At 45.1% G+C, this 19,809-nt stretch overlaps 1 protein-coding gene across 1 annotated transcript in view; it reads left to right on the plus strand.

The window, feature by feature from the left end:
• Positions 1–18,895, plus strand: part of FADS6 (fatty acid desaturase 6) — a 30,499-nt gene extending 11,604 nt beyond the window's left edge. The window contains exons 3-7 of the mRNA XM_073587985.1: positions 771–937; positions 1,505–1,685; positions 4,339–4,523; positions 6,471–6,650; positions 14,752–18,895. Of these exons, the coding sequence (XP_073444086.1) occupies positions 771–937; positions 1,505–1,685; positions 4,339–4,523; positions 6,471–6,650; positions 14,752–14,901 (863 nt within the window). The 3' untranslated portion in view covers positions 14,902–18,895. The remainder of the gene's footprint in view (positions 1–770; positions 938–1,504; positions 1,686–4,338; positions 4,524–6,470; positions 6,651–14,751) is intronic.
• Positions 18,896–19,809: the final 914 nt, after the last annotated feature.

A 19,809-nucleotide genomic window follows, 5' to 3' on the forward strand; every position in this document is an offset into this window, starting at 1 on the left:
AGCATGGTATATAGCCCACCAATGCCACCATAGTATATAGCCCAGCACAGAGTATAGCCCAGCATAGCATATAGCCGCTCCCCCCCAGAATGGCCCCACAGTCCAGTACTCACACTGATATATTAAAAAAAAACAAAAAACTATTCTCACCTTCTCCTTGTGCCCGCGCTGCTGGCTGCTCCTGTCTCCTGCTCTGCCGGCACACAGTGAGAGTGCGATGATGTCATCGCGCACCCGCTGTGTCAGTGGCAGAGCGGGGAATGATGGGAGAGGGAGCGTTGGCTGACGCTCTCTCCTCCATTATTGCTTTGAACTGTACTGGCAGTCGCCGGTATAGTTCAATGCGGTGGCGGGGGGAGTCGGCACTGGGGGAAAGCGGGCCCCCTGCATCTAGGGGCCCTATAGCAGCTGTGTGATGTGCCGCTAGCTGGGGGCCCCTGGGGGCGCGGGGGCCCTAGGCAGCTGCCTGGTCTGCCTGCCCCTAACGCCGGCCCTGGGTGAAACTTCCACCGCCCATCAGTGTTATTTGATCAGCATGGCGCAGGGGTTACAAGACAAGATGAATACCATAGTCAGTAAATTAACGCTGTTCTCTCACATTCTCCTTCTACAATCAATATAGCAGTTTATTTATTAGCTGCTTACTTTATGTTTAATTCTTCATATTGAGTTCTACATATTATCATCTATCTTATTGTTTTTCTGGGATGTAAAACTTTTCAGCTGAACTTCTTATTTCAGGCTATAACATGCTCATATTCCTTTTGTAGGTTTCCTGTGCCTGAGATCCCAAAGTCTTTTATTATCTGCACTGGGCATCGTTTTTCTTGGCCTGGCTCATGGCGTCTTCTCGGTTAAAGGGAGTCATATGGCAAGTCATCGCACGCTGTGCCAATCCCGCACTATGGGCAAATTGTGGGCCACATTCTTTGTTGAGGTACAGAGAATAATTAGAAGATAAATCTATATTGAGTTGTGATACAAGTGACATGAAGTAATTATCTGCAACTGTTAGTGGAAGTGTTTGAGTGTCTGGCTTAAAGGGAATTTGTCTACAGGTTTTTGCTATGCAATTTAAGGGCAACATGATGTAGGGGCTGAGACACTGATTTCAGCAATGTGTCGCTTATTAGGCTGAGTGGTATTGTTTCGATACAATGAGTATTATCAGCAGGAGATTATCACTATTGTGTGGACCCTCAACTACAGCTCCCATGCATCCTGGACCTACTACACCACCACCAATGATTAGCAGCTTACTGTCAATGTAAAATGTACACAGAAAGCTGTAGTGTGGACATGGTTAGCTTTCAGAGCTCTGCTACATGGAAAAACTCTGATTGTATCACAACTGCTGCACCCTGTAATTGATACATCGCTGGAATCAGGGTCTCTTTTTCTACATTATGCTGCTCTCAGATGAGGTAGCAAAAATCTGGTGACAGATTCCCTTTAAGTGCCCCTCTAGTATTACATTGTTACTTACACTTAACTGTATTTTAAGGTGTGTTCATGTATACCAGTTCAATGTGGAGATGAAGGACATGTCAAGCTACATCATGGATACACTAACATTATTGGTCTGGGAGATTCCAGCACCTGGAAAGTTCCATATCTTAGCTGTGGCATTTACATGTTTGTGGCACCACTTGCACTACCTTTCATCACAGTACTTGTTGGATTTAGTAAGTACCTATCTACCTGGTATATCTGTTATGCATACAATATGATTGACAGTAAGTCATAATCTGATTAGAATTTTCTGTTTTTCATAATGAGAAATAGGTGTGAATTTATAACATTTTGTAACATATGTTAGGAATGTGACATTTTCATTCAGCACCCTGTCGATCCCCTTTTTCTACTTTTAGGCCCAGTGTAAATGTTCAAAATCAGCTTCAGTCATTACAAAACTGGTTGAGTAAAATAGGAGAAGGTGAGATGAGGGTGGAGATGATGGTATAGTATTCCGCTGTCTGTATGTCAGAGTTATGCTGTGCGAGGGGAAAGAAATAGGGGTCAGCAGCTGATTGGTCTGATCCCAAGCACAGTTCTCCAGATTAACAAAAAGAGGTTGCCCATTCTGCACAGTTATAGGGTAAAAATTTTTAATTTACCATTGTTTCCCCTTATTTGACAGATTTGTAATGTGTAAGAGCACCTTAAAGGGAACCTGTCACCACTTTTTTGGGCTACCAGGTAAAGCTATCATTCAACTTGGTGTCACCTATGCATTACACAAGTACTTTTGATACCCCTTGACTCCCCAAGTATGATCCATAAATACCGTTTTTATTCCTCCCGCGCTGTATGTTAATATGGTCGGTCCTGTCAGATGGGTGTGGCTTATTGTCCGTCTCCCCCCCCAGCTTGCTCCACGCATTCCTTTCGTGGAATTTCTGCGTTCGCGTAGAGTTTTGGCGAGTGCGCATTCAAATGGCATACACGAATGCTTTCTATGGCCTGGTACATAGAAAGCAATTGCGTAGGGCGGCGCACGCACGTGCAATACTGTTTTTCTGCTTTGCCCACAGTTGGGCAAAACATACTGCGCACGCGCGAGAGGCCATTTGACTGCGCTCACGCCAAAACTCTACGCGAGCGTAAAAATTCCCCGAAAGGAATGCGTAGAGCAAGCTGGGGGGGGAGAGACAGACAATAAGCCACGCCCATCAGACAGGACCGACCACAGCGCGGGAGGAATAAAAACGGTATTTATGGATCATACGTGGAAGTCAAAGGGTATCAAAAGTACTTGTGTAATGCATAGGTGACACTGAATTGAATGATATTTTTACCTGGTAGCCCAAAAAAGTGGTGACAGGTTCCCTTTAAAGAGTAACGGTCATTTTATTTATTTTTTCATAAATCAATGGTACACATGAAAAGAGGAAACTTTGTAATATATCTTCGAGAAATCTGTTTATCTTTCCTCCTGAACTGATTATTCATTCTCAAAATCCTCAATTCACAGTTTAAATCTGTCTTCACTGAATACAGACTTTCATATTACTTAAAAAGAACTGTAACTGGCATTTCAGGAGAACTCGCAGCAGGATGTCTGTGTCTGCCTAGAGCTCCTCCCTCATCTTCATACAATTTTAAAAGCACCAACTGTCATTTCCTATATCAGTAATGGTAACTTTACTGAATACAGATTTTAGCCATTCATTGTGACTGAATGATCAGTCCAGGAGAAAGAAGCACATTTCTCAAATAAGATATATTACAAAGCTGATTATTCTCATTGTACCATGGTCTGAATTTATATCAGCATTATGGTCACAATAAATTGGTCACTAAGTAGTCAATGCATTCTAGTTAATAGAATACTGAAGACTTTTATAAATGTGGGCAGTCATGTAAATGCTAGTAGTCATCATGATATGCTGTTTGCATACTTTGAACATTTCTCTGTGCAGTTGACTCATTTGTTAGACTTAGGTAATGAATATGCAAATTATGCAATATACATAGAGACGTAATAGATTCTACATGTAATAAACTAGTGAAGTAGTAGCACCACCCAAAATACATCACCTTCATTTTTATCCTAATTCAAATATTCTCCACCTGTATGCCAACCAATTTCTCTTCCTCTTCTCTCCAAAGAGACCATTTAAAAGGGTTATCTCAAATTTGAAAGTTATCCTCTATTGATTGGATAGGTGATAACTTTCCTATTGCTTGGGGTCTGAACCAAGAGCGGTGGTTAATAATGCGTACTACGGCACCGTTTACTTTTATTGGGACTTCTGAAGCTTGCCAAGTGTTGTGCTCGGCTGGTCTTCCGCACTCCCATCAGAATAAATGGAGCTGCAGTGCGCATGGTAGACCACCACTCCATTCAGCCAGGGTCCCAGTTCTTGGGATAGCTGTGGGCCATGGCAATCAGAAGGTTATTCGTTATCCCATGGATAAAATATAATTTTCAAATTTGAGAATACACTTTAAAGTGCATTTAAGCAGTCAGGGAATGTAAAAACAGCAAATTCTAACAGTGAATGCACATTACAGACTGTGAAGATTCCGTATGTTACAGTCCCCGTCAAATTTTATGCAGGACTTGGACAACACTACAGCATTTTTGCTACTGAGATATTTTTATTGAAAATGGAGATAGATGTCTAAACATTAGTTTGAATGTTGCTTTTGTATCTGCTATTAATATCTCTTATGTCAGAGACCAAATCAAATTCTGAATACTCATATGGTAAAGAATAAAAACCCTTTCCTGGATTCATAAACTGTCCTTTCTTCTGCATAAAACTGATGTCCCCTGGTCAGTTGTAAATTAATAAATATGAAAACTTCTTTCTTTTTTTTTTTCATTGGCAGAATATGTAACTCAGATGCCATTAGTCCCAGCACTGCGCAGTCTCTTCTGGATTGTCTTTGGTCTGTGGAGTCACTTTCAATTGCTAATCCATGTCTCAGGCTTGAGTTATTCATCAGCGTTTGGGTGCATGTTCCTCTCCAGGGCTCTGTTAGCCATACCATTTATACATGTCAATATATTTCAGGTAATATTCAGCATGTATGGAACATCAACATAATATATGTCTCATGAAAAGACACCAGTGATGGCTGCCTTAAAGAGGACCCGTCACTGGATTTTTTTTTTTATTTAAATGTAGTAACTCCTCTAAATGCTGCTGTTTCACTGATTTTGGAGCAGTTTTTTTTTTTCTGTGCCCCTCCATTGAAAAGTTATGTCCCCCAGCTGTAAAGACGCAAATTTTCTCTTTAACCAACTGGGGGTATAACACAGAACTGTCATAGAGGGGAAAAAAAGATGATCTGTGTTATATGCCCAGGTGGTTGAAGGAAACAATTGGATCATTTTTACGGGTAGGTATAACTTTGAAATGAAAGGCCATGGAATAAAAAGACTGTTCCAGAATCAGTAAAACTGCGGCAATTGGAGGAGGTGCTCAGTTTAAATGTAAAAAATCCAGTGAACGGTTCTCTTTAAGTCTAGATGAGGAATATTCAGCTCACAGGATCCCAGATACCACCTCATCGTTAACGCAAACTCATGCAGTTTGCAACTGTAAAGTCGACAGACAGTGGTTTGCCACATTTTTGCGCATGTCTAGAAAAGACGAATGCTGCCAGGACAGAGGTCACTTAGTGTTCATATTGACTCAATTGGCTTCACTCAAATAAATGACTCCTTTGGGGTTCCTGTCAGAATATAGATCCAATAGACTTAACTCCTCCAGCCAAAAATCGGTGTAAAAGTAAGAACTCTATTCCAGTGTGATTAAAAAATGAATGACATGTTCCATTTCATCCAGCAATGTAGTATAAATTTCCAATGTGTTTCTGACTGTAAACCAGTCCTTAGTCAGTTGATCCATGATTAAGGTCTGGTTTACAGTCAGAAATGCGTGGGAAATTTATACTACATTGCTGGATGAAACGGAACATGTCATTCATTTTTTAATGACACTGGAATAAAGTTCTATTTTTTAACCTGGATTTTCATCTGGAGGAGCTTTATCTACTGGATCTACAGCGCTATGTCTAGCAGGACTGGCTTCCCCGGTGCCGAGGATCTCAGTCATATAGAGGGGCGAGCTGGTTGTTCCTATTGGAATACAGTCTTTTAGGGATTCCGACAGAAATCCCAATGTAGTCTTCAACGGAAAACACTATATTAACGTGAACCTATCCTAAAGTGTTACTGTAAACAAAAGGTGGTAGATTTGCGGGGCAACAGTAGGGAATATTGGGTTTCCAACAATATTCCATGCTATTCTCCATATTATCGCAGAGTTGCTATTTATGCAATACTCTTATCATATTCCTGAAGGTTTTTCCTCATACACACATTAAGGAGTGTAAGGAAAGAGCAGTTCTGGATTGTTTCCGTGTCCTCTTGTGGTGCTATTAGTTATTTATAGGAGGAGATCATACACAATTTATATAAGGGAATGGTTGAAATATAATCTCTTTGCACATGGCTGTATTTGTAAGGCAGAGATGAAGGGCGTGCTTTAATTGTCTTGAAGCCAGCTGTACATTAAGTCATCACCTAACCAAAGAAGAGACTAAAAGTGTATTGTGAGAGGCATAAGAACCTAATTTGTATAACACGCAGGAAAGACGAGAACCCTTTATATTTATAGATAGGTTTCAATAAAGTTTAGGAGGGAAGTGTTTTTAAGAAACTTAAAGGGTTTTCAGTTTGAAAAAAAACACCTTTAGATGTCTGCAAAATAGAAAGACATACAACTTACCCATATCGTAAAACCAAAGACTTACAATCAGTGTACCAAAATCAGCATCAGTAATGGATCCCAGCAGCTCCACTTCTGGTTTGTGTTTGTGCCGATACTTGACATTAGTCACCGTGCAATAAAGAAACTGATCATTCTGAAACTATTTATTCTATGTATAAATTTATGGATGGAAATACAAAAACCAAATATTTGTTTGTTTTTTAATCTACATTTCTCTTACAGCATATTGGTCTTCCAATGTTTTCCCCATCAAACCGCCCACGTCGCCTCCAGCTCATGACTAATGCAGTGCTAAACCTGTCCCGAAACAAAGTCCTGGACTGGACATTTGGACACTCAATTGTCAGTTGTCATGTGGAACATCATCTTTTCCCACATCTGTCAGATCATATGTGCCTTAAGGTGAGTAACAATTCTATGTGGGCCCTAAAACACAATTTACAGTATGTCACTGTACAGAGAGAAAGTGCAATCGTGCCCAAAAGTTTTGAGGCTGACACAGATTTTGGTTTTCACAAAGTTTTCTGCTTCAGTATTTTAAAAGTTTTAGGCAGATATTGCTATGGTTACTGAAGAACAATTATAAGCATTTTATAATTTTCTAAACTTTTACTGTGAAATACATCAAGTTTATACAGAGACTCAATATTTACTCTGTTTGTTGACCTTTATTTCTCCAAACGTCTGTCCTCTACCCTGACATGCTGGATATCAGCTTCTGGGCCAAATTCTGACTGATGGTAACCAATTCTGGTCTATTCAGTGCTTGGAGTTTATTACTTTCTGGGAGATGCACTGTAATTATCACTGTGTTAAGCTCTAACCAGACATAGGGCTATAGTAATAGTGTTAGGCGTCGGGTTACTGCAGCTGCACAGCGGGAATCCAGAGCCTTGCATTCAGCGGTCTCCCATTCTCCATCAACTGCAGAGGAGCCTGCTCAGCAGCCCCGTTGTTCCCGACGCTCTGCTCAGACCAGCTCTGTGGGTCTGGCTGTTGCTGCCACCTCTGGGCCAGCAATAGTAACGCAGGTTGCTCAGCAGCAAGCCACTCCAGAGGCTAAGTTCTTCCGTCGCTCCACTGAGCATGCTCACGAGACGATCTCCCGTTGGAGATCGGGAGTCACATGTACAGGTCTTTCTCCAGATCTGATTGGTCCATCTCAGGGATCTGGAAGCTTCCAGAAGGTCCCGGCTATAAAAGGTTTGCATGGCCGCTCGGCCATGCGCTAGTATAGACTCTAGTCGCTACCTGTGTGAATGATGACGGATGCATGGACTTGCAAATGACTCATTAAGATTCCCCTCCCTCTAATATTACGTGTGTGGATAGGGAACTAGTGATAGAGTCAGCGCCAGTCAGTGGCAAGCTGCAGGCCACAGTTCATATCATCCACGGTACTAGCGTCCGACAGTGTGCCTGCTACCGGGCATTGTCGTACAGCGACAGTGTATGTCGCCACGCTGCAGTCAGCAGTACTTATTGGCATCCGCGGTTGCAACGCCGCACGCACGGTAGGTCTAGAAGGACGCTGACCCTGTGTCTTGGGCCCGTGTCCTGTGACCATATACCGTGCGTGCATTCTGCTGAGACCTGTGAGTTCAACAGGCTCGGCATTTGTGTTTAACGCTTCGGCGCCTCTGTGAAGTAACAGAGTCTGCCCAGTGCACACCGGGTGACGTTCAACCCGCGTGTGTTATACTGCTATATCGAGTGTCTGCCATTATGTAGCAGCAGCGTAACACCTCTGCACGGTGGACCCCGGGTGGCAAACGCACTATTATTTATTATTTAGTGCGTTCCGCCGTCCCTAACATTATACTAGCACCAGGGTCTGGCTAGTAATGGCGGACCAGCAGCAGCTACTGCAGTACGTTCAGCAGCTGGAGGGCAGGTTGCCGGCTCTCGAGGGTTCCACCTCAGCTGCGAAGGTCACTGTGGCTGCTGCCCAGGCAGTCGCAGAGGCTGTCTCTCGTGTGTCCCCGTCCACGCCTACATTATCCTGTCTCCCGCTGCCTGATAAATTTTCTCGTGACAGCGCCACCTGTAGGGGTTTCGTGAGCCAGTGCTCTATCCAGCTTGAGTTACTGGCCACGCGATTCCCTACAGAGCGGGCTAAGGTGGGGTTTATCGTTTCCCTCCTGTCGTGCAGGGTGTTGGAATGGGCCACGCCACTGTGGGAGCGTGGTGACCCCGTGGTTCTGAGCGCTGCTCAGTTTCTAAAGTCCCTAAAGCAGATCTTTTTGGGACCACGGGTCAGTCACGACACCTCTCTCCAGTTACTAGCATTAACACAGGAGTCCCGCTCGGTCAGCCATTATGCCGTCCGTTTCCGGACACTGGCTTCCGAGCTTGAGTGGCCTGATAAGACACTCGTCCCTGTGTTCTGGAGAGGTTTGGCGGAGCATGTCTAGGATGCTCTAGCTACCAGGGAGGTCCCCGTAAGTCTGGAGGAGCTGATTGCTATTTCCACCCACATTGATCTTCGTTTCACAGAGAGCGGGCTGGAACGTGCTCAATCCAGACAGAAAGTTAGGTTGGCTCCCACCTTCGCTAAACCTCTTGAACCCCCCGATCTGGAAATGATACCTCCAGAACCCATGGAGGTGTCTCGCACCGGTCCCAAGCCACACCCGGTACGAAGCTCCGCACACTGTTACCAGTGTCGACAGTCTGGTCACCCAGCTAACAGGTGTCTGCAGCGGTCGAAAAAACGATCATGTCCAGTGGTGGTTGGTGGGGGTCTATCTGATATGGAAACTTTTTCCCCCAAACCGGTATTCCGAGGGACATTAGATAGCGGTGCTTCCACCTGGGAGGTAGAGGTCACGGTGGACTCCGGGGCAGAAGGAAACTTTATGTCCTCGGCCTTTGCCCAAAAGCACGCAATTCCGGTGGTGCTACTTCCTCACACCGTGACCGTCAGGGTGGTCAACGGTACGGCCTTACCATCCCAGATCACCCACCAGACAGCACCTCTTGGGCTCTCAATCCCACCATCTCACCACGAGACGTTGTCCCTGTTCATTATGCCAGAGGGCATCGACCAGGTGCTTCTCGGAGTCCCCTGGCTCCGTTGCCATTTCCCTCATATAGAGTGGTCCTCAGGGAGTATTCTGGGTTGGAGCAAGGACTGTGAGGGAAGGTGCATGAGGGGCAGCGTTCAAGTAGCCTCCACAGAAGTGCCCGCGGATCTCTCCGCGCTTCCCAGACACTACCAGCAGTACGCGGACGTCTTTTCTAAAAAATCAGCATAGACGCTTCCGCCGCATCGCCCCTACGACTGTCCGGATAGACCTTTTGCCAGGCGTGGAACCTAGAGGCCGCGTGTATCCTCTATCTCTCCCAGAGACGGAGGCGATGGCACAATATATCCAGGAGTACCTAGCAAGAGGGTTTATTAGGAAGTCAGTGTCGCCAGCAGGGGCAGGCTTCTTCGTCGTACAGAAGAAGAGTGGAGAGCTGCATCCCTGCATTGACTACAGAGGTCTCAATGCTATTACAATGAAAAACAAGTACCCTCTTCCTTTGATCTCTGAGTTGTTTGACAGGTTGCGAGGGGCCCAGATCTTCAATAAGTTAGATCTACTCAACTCAAAACTTCAATAAGTTAGATCTATTCAACTCAAAAATATTTCACGCATCCGTTCATTCCTCACCCAAGAATCTGCAAAAACCCTAGTCCATGCCCTCATCATCTCTCGCCTTGACTACTGCAACCTCATGCTCTGCGGCCTCCCCTCAAACACTCTCGCACCCCTCCAATCTATTCTAAACTCTGCTGCCCGACTAATCCACCTGTCCCCCCGCTATTCCCCAGCTTCTCCCCTCTGTCAATCCCTTCACTGGCTCCCAATTGCCCAGAGACTCCATTACAAAACCCTAACCATGACATACAAAGCCATCCACAACTTGTCTCCTCCATACATCTGTGACCTCGTCTCCCGGTACTTTCCTGCACGCAACCTCCGATCCTCACAAGATCTCCTTCTCTACTCCCCTCTTATCTCCTCTTCCCACAATCGCATACAAGATTTCTCTCACGCATCACCCCTACTCTGGAACTCTCTACCACAACATATCAGACTCTCACCTACCATCGAAACCTTCAAAAAGAGCCTGAAGACCCACCTCTTCCGACAAGCCTATAACCTGCAGTAACCACCGATCGACCAAACCGCTGCACGACCAGCTCTACCCTCGCCTACTGTATTATCACCCATCCCTTGAAGATTGTGAGCCCTCGCGGGCAGGGTCCTCTCTCCTCCTGTACCAGTTATGACTTGTATTGTTTAAGATTATTGTACTTGTTTTTATGTATACCCCCCTCACATGTAAAGCGCCATGGAATAAATGGCGCTATAACAATAAATAATAATAATAATAATAATCTACGGGGGGCTTACAACCTGATCCGCATATGCGAAGGAGACGAGTGGAAGACAGCCTTTAATACCAGGGATGGCCACTACGAGTATCTGGTCATGCCCTTTGGTCTCTGTAATGCACCTGCTGTCTTCCAAGACTTCGTAAACGATGGCTTTCGCGATAGACCACCACCGAGGTGGAGAGTATATCTGGATGACATCCTCTTCTTTTCTCCAGATTTGGCCTCTCACCGTAGAGACGTCTGCAAGGTCTTCGACCGTTTGCGGGCGAATTCTCTCTTCGCCAAGTTGGAGAAGTGCTAATTTGAGCAGGAGTCCTTGCCGTTCCTGGGCTATATCATCTCGGCCCAGGGGTTGGCTATGGATCCTGCCAAACTGCAGGCGGTAATGGACTGGCAGGAGCCCCATTCTGTTAAGGCGGTGCAGCGCTTTTTGGGGTCCGTTAATTATTACCGTCAGTTCATCCCCCACTTCTCCACACTGGTAGCTCCTTTGGTCGCCCTCACCAAAAAAGGAGCCAATCCCAAGGTTTGGTCAGAACAGGTCTCCGTGGCCTTCTCATCTCTTAAAACCCATTTTGCTGGCGCTCCTATCCTCCACTGTCCCGATGTGGATAAACCCTTTATCCTAGAGGTGGATGCATCATCTGTCAGAGCAGGAGCAGTCCTTTTCCAGAAGGATGCTCAAGGTTGGAAGCATCCCTGCTTCTTCTTTTCAAAGACCTTCTCACCGGCGGAGAGGAACTACTCCATCGGGGACATGGAGTTGCTATCAATGAAGTTGGCCTTTTCCGAGTGGAGACATCTCCTGGAGGGAGCCCGATTCCCCTTTCAGGTGTACACTGACCATAAAAACCTGGTCTATTTACAAACAGTCCAGCGCTTGAATTCTCGTCAAGCTAGGTGGTCGCTCTTCTTCTCTCGCTTCCGCTTCACCTTGCACTATCTGTCCGGTGAGAAGAACGTCCGGGCTCTCGCTCGGTGGTCTCGGCGGAGGAGGAGGCTGAGCCTTGGTTAATCATTCCCACTGAGAGTCTGAGGACCGTGGCCCCGGTCGCTCTCGAGTCAGTACCGCCGGGCAAGACCTTTGTCCCTCCTTGCCTGCAGCCAGAGGTTCTCGCGTGGGCACACGCGTCCAGGGTGGGTGGTCACTTTGGCAATAAGCGGACCACAGAACTCTTGGCAAGGTCTTATTGGTGGCCGCACATGGCTCGGGACACGAAAGAATACATTCAGGCATGCGTCTCTTGTGCTCAGAACAGGTCCTCTAGGCAGAGGCCGACTGGGTTACTGTATCCCCTGCCGGTGGCAGACAGACCCTGGGAGATGGTTGGCAGGGATTTTGTGGTCGGCCTGCCCAAATCCGGTGGCAGCAAGGTCATCTGGGTGGTCATCGATCATTTTTCTAAAATGGTGCATCTGGTGCCACTCATGCGGCTGCCTTCCACTCGTGGTCTCGTCGCACTATTCATAAAGCACGTATTTCGTTTACACGGTATGCCGGACAACATAGTTAGTGATTGAGGTCCCCAATTTGCATCTCGGTTTTGGAGGGAGCTCTGGAATCTACTCAGTATCGAGCTAAACTTGTCCTCCGTCTATCATCCCGAGACGAACGGGTTGGTTGAGAGAGCCAACCAACCTCTGGTCACGTACCTGCGACATTTTGTCTTGGCCAGGCAGGATGACTGGGCATCCTTACTACCGTGGGCCGAAATTGCACTGAATAATGGAGTGGCTGACTCCACTGGTCAGACGCCGTTCCTTCTTAATTACAGCCAGCATCCGCGTGTCCCCGTCCCGATGCCAGTGTCTTCCACTGATTCCAGGATGGCAGACTGGGCAGGGGAGGCTCGCGACATTTGGGATCGCACCCAGGATGCCATTCGAGCCTCTGAGAAAATGAGGGCGTCCGCCGACACACATCGGCGCCTCGCTCCAACTTTTGCCCCTGGCGACTTGGTGTGGCTCTCTGTCCGAAATATCAGGCTGCGAGCCGAGTCCTCCAAGTTCGCGCCGTGATACATTGGTCCCTTCAAAATCCTTGAGCGGATCAGCTCGGTGGTCTATCGTCTGGCTCTTCCACCACACTTGGCCATCTCTGACGCCTTCCACGTGGCCCTTCTCAAACCTGTTCAAATGTTCCGGTTTTCCGAGTCATCTGCCGGGACATCAGACTTGTCTTCGGACGAGTTCGAGGTCAACGCCATTGTGGGATGTAGGGTGGTGCGTGGCAAAAAGTTTTATATGGTGGATTGGAAGTGTCATGGTCCAGAGGCCCGGACCTGGGAACCAGTGGAGAACATCCACACCCCACTCCTTATCGAGGCATTTGGGCGTAGCGAGGCTCAGAGGGGAGGGGGCCCTAGGGGGGGTAATGTTAGGTGTCGGGTTCCTGCAGCTGCACAGCGGGAATCCAGAGCTTTGCATTCAGCGGTCTCCCATTCTCCATCGACCGCAGAGGAGCCTGCTCAGCAGCCCCGTCGTTCCCGACACTCTGCTCAGACCAGCTCTGTGGGTCTGGCTGTTGCTGCCACCTTTGTGCCAGCAATAGCAACGCAGGTTGCTCAGTAGCAAGCCACTCCAGAGGCTTTCGTCCATCGCTCCACTGAGCATGCTCACGAGACGATCTCACGGGAGTCACATGCACAGGTCCTTCTCCAGATCTGATTGGTCCATCTCAGGGATTTGGAAGCTTCCGGAAGGTCCCGGCTATAAAAGGTTTGCATGGCCGCTTGGCCATGCGCTAGTATAGACTACTTGCTACCTGTGTGAATGATGACGGATGCATGGACTTGCAAATGACTCATTAAGATTCCCCTCCCTCTGATATTGTGTGTTTAGATAGGGAACTAGTGATAGAGTCAGCGCCAGTCAGTGTCAAGCTACAGGCCACAGTGCATATCATCCACGGTACTAGCGTCCGACAGTGTGCCTGCTACCGGGCATTGTCGTACAGCGGCAGTGTCTGTCGCCGCGCTGCAGTCAGCAGTACTTATTGGTGTCCGCGGTTGCGACGCCGCACGCACGGTAGGTCTAGAAGGACGCTGACCCTGTGTCTTGGGCCCGAGTCCTGTGACCATATACCATGCGTGCATTCCGCTGAGACCTGTGAGTTCAACAGGCTCGACATTGGTGTTTACCTCTTCGGTGCCTCTGTGAAGTGGCAGAGTCCGCCTAGTGCACACCGGGTGACGTTCAACCCGCATGTGTTATACCACCATAATGAGTGTCTGCCATTACGTAGCAGCAGCGTAACACCTTTGCACGGTGAACCCCGGGCGGCGAACGCACTTACTATTATTTATTATTTAGTGCGTTCTGCCGTTCCTAACAAATGGAAGTTGTTCCATAGATACAGGTGCCAATTGTAGAATTCAAAACATAATTTAAATGTAGTGTATGAACCATGCATCTTTGGTAGTGAATGGATTAGTAAGAACACCAGTCAAGATGAACTGCTTAAGTTTAGATTCACATCTGTGTTAGATGCTCTGATAGTTAGTGAGGTCCACCTGGCATCATTGCTGTCCATCATTTGACTGATCGGGCACCACGTTTTTTGCTCCTATAATAGAACAGGAAATGGCAACACTAGTACAAATGTGATCCAAGCCATAGATGTAAAAATCTTATCTGCTTGTTTTTATTTTCTTGTGTATGCGATACGTTGCAGATAAATAACACCTATATAATGTCATACTCTTAGAGGGAAATTCATTATGTAAGAAATTTTTTAAGTCAGTTTTTCCTGTGGCTGCATTCCCAATATTTCTGCTAAATCTGTTACATTATGTTTGATAAATTTGCGGCATCTTTAGATACAACACTTTTGTCTACTACTGATTTTCCACTCCCTACTGGAGTGAGCTTGCAACTTTTTAAAATGTCGTAATTCATAATTCTGGCTTTTGCCTTGGTTCTATAGCTAACCATGCCCAGATTACATTCATTTTTTTAAAAGTTGTAACAGCAGCATCAGCATAAGATAGTAAAATCTAGTAAATGTAGGCACAAAAATAACATGCAAAAATAAGCAATTTTTGTTATGTCAAAATACTGCAAAACCCTAAAATAATTCCCCCCTCCCTTATTGTTATATTCTTGTTTTTACAGGTAAAGCCTTTGGTGTCCAAGTACGTGTATGATCATAATTTACCGTACCACGAGGACACATATATGTCACGTCTCCACCTGTTTATCAGCAATTATAATGAGCTGATGGTCTGGGCTCCCCCCATTGCTCATCTGGTGGAATTTCACTGAAGTCCATTTAGCTGATACTATATTCTGCATACATGGTACACTACATTTCTTGGCTTTGTTTACATCCTGATATTCTGTCCACACCGGAGAGGAGAAAGAGTTGTCAAATATATTTGTAGATTACATTGTATCTACTCCACTTGTGTGTATTGGACTGTCTGTATAGCCCACCTGGATATTAAGCCTGTCAACTATTAACCAAACTCATTATTCAATTTACTAATCATTCTTCTAGCAGAAGCCAGTGGTGGTCACTGTGTCATCAGGTCAGTGCTTCATAATAGTCAGATCAAAGAGGTCCATGGAAGCATCGTGCAATGCACGTTACACAAGTCTGGAATGGTGGCCCGAAAAAAGGTGAAGAAGTCTCAGCTTTAATATTGTCATGAGACGTGTAGCCTGGAGTTTGCAAAAAAGTATGAAAACTGGACAGTGGAAGATTGGAAATGGGCAATTTGGCTTGATGAAACTAAAGTTAATAGACGAGGTTCTGGTGGGTGGGTGAAACACAGAGAAACACAGTACAACAACATGAAAAAATACTCTGCTGTAAAAAAATATCTAACAATAAACAGCAAGTGCTAGTAAAAAGATGATAACAAAACAGGGTATTTAGTTGATACGTTTTTTGCAAAACATGTATACTAAGCCGCTCCACCAAACGCCAAGGTGTATCCATCAGAGCAGTCCTAACCAATGTATTTAAAATCTGACTATGTGAACAGTACCTATATGAGCAGGATTCTGAAAGGTAATGTCTGATGTGGACATGCTGTGTGAGACGGCTTTATATGTGCATGGCCCACAAGAGAGGGGTGGAGGCCTCCCAAAAACTTGCAAAAGCAAAAAACTATTTGAATAGACGCATGGGCCTTGCACATACAGAGAAACAAGTCGGTAAGACAGTGTTCACACTACCAAGAGACTGAAACACAGAGAAACACAGTACAACAAACGTGAAAAATAGGGATGAAGGGCCATGTGTATCAGGATGGAGATGAGGGGACTATATTTACCAGGTAGGGGATATTAACCCCTTTCTGCCATCAGAGGTACTATCCCGTTCATGTGCCCTGGGACTTAATTCCCAGGGACGGGATAGTACGTCACAGCGATCAGCGGCGCCCACGTGGTGAACGCCGCTGATCGCAGCCGGGTGTCAGCTAATTATCACAGCTGACACCCGGCACAATGTGTCAGGGGCGGTCACGGACCACCCCGACACGTTAACCCCTTGCACACCGCGATCAAACACGATCGCGGTGTACCGGGGGTTAAAGGGAAGCATCGGCAGGGAGGGGGCTCCCTCCGTGCTTCCCTGAGCCCCCCAAGGCAGCGCAATGTGCAGCGCTGCTGCGGGGGTCTCTTTCCCTACAGGTCCCCGGATCCAAGATGGCGACGGGGACCTTCGGGGGCCTGTAGGGAGCTGACTTCCTCAGTGCCTGCAAAGCGCAGGCATGAGGAAGTCTGCGTCTATGCCGGTGACAGATTGCTGATCTGTCACAGTGATCTGTGATGTGACAAATCAGCGATCTGTCACAGGACAGTGATGTCCCTCCTGGGACAACCTAATAAAGTTAAAAAAAAAAAAAGTGTAAATAATTTTTAAAAAAATCGCTAAATAAATTAGAAAAAAAATAAATATGCCCCAATAAATTCATTTTTTGGAAAGAAAAAAACAATAAAAGTACACATATTTGGTAACGCCGCGTCCGTAACAACCTGCCCTATAAAAATGTCCTATTAGTTAACCCCTTTAGCGAACCCCTTAAAAAATAAAAATAAAAAACGAAGCAAAAAATAATGACTTATTATCATACTGCCAAACAAAAAGTGTAATAACTCGCGATCAAAAAGACGCATATAAATATCCATGGTACCGCTGAAAACGTCATCTGGTCCCGCAAAAAACGAGCCACCATACAGCATCATCAGAGAAAAAATAAAAAAGTTATAGCTCGCAGAATAAAGCGATGCAATAATAATTTTTTATATAAAATAGTTTTCATTGCATAAAAGCGCCAAAACATAAAAAAAGACATACATGGGGTATCGCTGTAACCGTACTGACCCAGAGAATAAAACCGCCTTATCAATTTTACCGCACGCGGAACGGTGTAAACGCACCCCCCAAAAGAAATTCATGAAACGCTGTTTTTTGTTCATTCTGCGTCCCAAAAATTGGAATAAAAAGCGATCAAAAAATGTCATGTGCCCGAAAATGATACCAATAAAAACGTCAACTCGTCCCGCAAAAAATAAGACCTCATATGACTCGGTGGGTCAAAATATGGAAAAATTATAGCTCTCAATATGTGGTGATGCAAAAACTATTTTTACAATAAAAAGCGTCTTTTAGCGTGTGACAGCTGCCAAACATAAAAACCCGCTATAAATAGTAAATCAAACCCCCCCGTTATCACCCCCTTAGTTAGGGAAAAATAATAAAATAAAAAAAATGTATTTATTTCCATTTTCCCATTAGGGCTAGGGTTAGGGTTAGGGCTAGGGTTAGGGCTGAGATTAGGGTTAGGGGTGTGTTGGTGTTAGGCTTGGAGTTAGAATTGGGGGTTTCCACTGTTTGGGCACATCAGGTGCTCTCCAAATGCAACACGGTGTCGGATCTCAATTTCAGCCAATTCTGCGTTGAAAAAGTTAAATGGTGCTCCTTCCCTTCCAAGCTCTGCCATGCGCCCAAACAGTGTTTTACCCCCACATATAGGGTATCAGCCTACTCAGAACAAATTGCAAAACAACTTTTGGGGTCCAATTTCTCCTTTTACCCTTAGGAAAATAAAAAATTGGGGGCAAAAATATCATTTTTGGGGAAAAAAATGATTTTATTTTCACGCCTGGGCGTTATAAACTTCTGTGAATCACTTGGGGGTTCAAAGTGCTCACCACACATCTAGATAAGTTCCGTGGGGGGTCTAGTTTCCAAAATGGGGTCACTTGTGGGGAGTTTCAATAGTTTAGGTACATCAGGGGCTCTCCAAAGGCACATGACACCCGCAGACCATTCCATCAAAGTCTGCATTCCAAAACGTCACTACTTCCCTTCCGAGCCCCGACACGTGCCCATACAGTAGTTTTCTCCCACATATGAGATATCAGCGTACTCAGGACAAATTGGACAATAACTTTTGGGGTCCAATTTCTACTGTTACCCTTGGGAAAATAAAAAAATTGGGGACTAATTGATCATGTTTGTGGAAAAAATACGATTTTTTTTATTTTCATGCCCGTGCATTATTAACTTCTGTGAAGCCCTTGGGGGTTCAAAGTGCTCACCACACATCTAGATAAGTTCCTTAGGGGGTCTAGTTTCCAAAATGGTGTCATTTGTGGGGGGTTTCCACTGTTTAGGTACATCAGGGGGTTTCCAATCGCGACATGGTGTCTGATCTCAATTCCAGCCAAAAACGTCAAATGGCGCTGCTTCCCTTCCGAGCTCTGCCGTGCGCCCAAATAGTGGTTTACCCCCACATGTGGAGTATCAGCGTACTCAGGACAAATTGCATAATAACTTTTAGGGTCCTGTTACCCTTGGGAAAATAAAAATTGGGGGTGAAAAGATCATTTTTGTGGAAAAAATATGATTTTTTAATTGTACCGCTGTACATTATAAACTTCTGTGAAGCCTACGTTATAAACTTCTGTGAAGCCCTTGTGGGTTCAAAGTTGTCACCACATATCTAGATAAGTTCCTTGGGGGGTCTAGTTTCCAAAATGGGGTCACTTGTGGGGGGTTTCCACTGTTTAGGTACATCAGGGGCTCTCCAAACGCGACATGGCGTCCGATCTGAATTCCAGCCAATTTTGCATTGAAAAAGTCAAACGGCGCTACTTCCCTTCTGAGCTCTGCCATGCGCCGAAACAGTGGTCCCTCCCCCCACATATCAGGTATCAGCGTACTCAGGACAAATTGCACAATAACTTTTGCAGTCCAATTTCTCCTGTTACCCTTGGTAAAATAAAAAAAATTGAACCTGAAGTATTTTTTTTTTGTGAAAAAAAGTTAAATGTTCATTTTTTTTAAATATTCGAAATATTCCTGTGACGCACCTAAAGGGTTAATAAACTTCTTGAATGTGGTTTTGAGCACCTTAAGGGGTGCAGTTTTTAGAATGGTGTCACTTTTGGGTATTTTCTATCATATAGACCCAGCAAAGTGGCTTCAAATGTGATGTGGTCCGTAAAAATAAAATGGTGTTGCAAAAATGAGAAATTGCTGGTCAATTTTTAACCCTTATAACTTCCTAACAAAAAAAAATTTTGGTTCCAAAATTGTGCTGATGTAAAGTAAACATGTGGGAAATGTTACTTATCAAGTTTTTTGTGTGCTGTATCTCTGTGATTTAAGGGCATAAAAATTCAAAGTTGGAAAATTGCGAAATTTTCAAATTTTTTGCCAAATTTCCATTTTTTTCACAAATAAACGCAAGTTATTTGAATGAAATTTTAGCACTAACATGAAGTACAATATGTCATGAGAAAACATTGTCAGAATCACCGGGATCCATGGAAGCGTTTCAGAGTTATTACCTCATAAAGGGACAGTGGTCAGAATTGTAAAAATTGGCCCGGTCATGAACGTGCAAACCACCCTTGGGGCTTAAGGGGTTAAGTACAGAATTGAACACATTTTTTGTTTCAGTTTTTTTGCCCCTAATTTCCTCCTCTAAAACTTAGGTGTGTCTTATAGTCCGAAAAATACGGTGCCCATCCACCATCATCATTAAACTCATGAATTGGATCGGTCCCTGTCCTAACTGCCCAGTGTGAACACTTACCTATGGCTAATCTCTGAATGTATGGGTGAATATAAACACCTCTCTTAGTAAAGCCTACATTCATGGGTTGGTCGGAACCTTATGTGATTAGATGTAATTAAAATCATTTCATGGT

Source organism: Dendrobates tinctorius, unplaced genomic scaffold (genome assembly GCF_039654945.1).
Source record: "Dendrobates tinctorius isolate UK_male_01 unplaced genomic scaffold, ASM3965494v1 ptg000103l, whole genome shotgun sequence".
Lineage (NCBI taxonomy): Eukaryota > Metazoa > Chordata > Amphibia > Anura > Dendrobatidae > Dendrobates > Dendrobates tinctorius.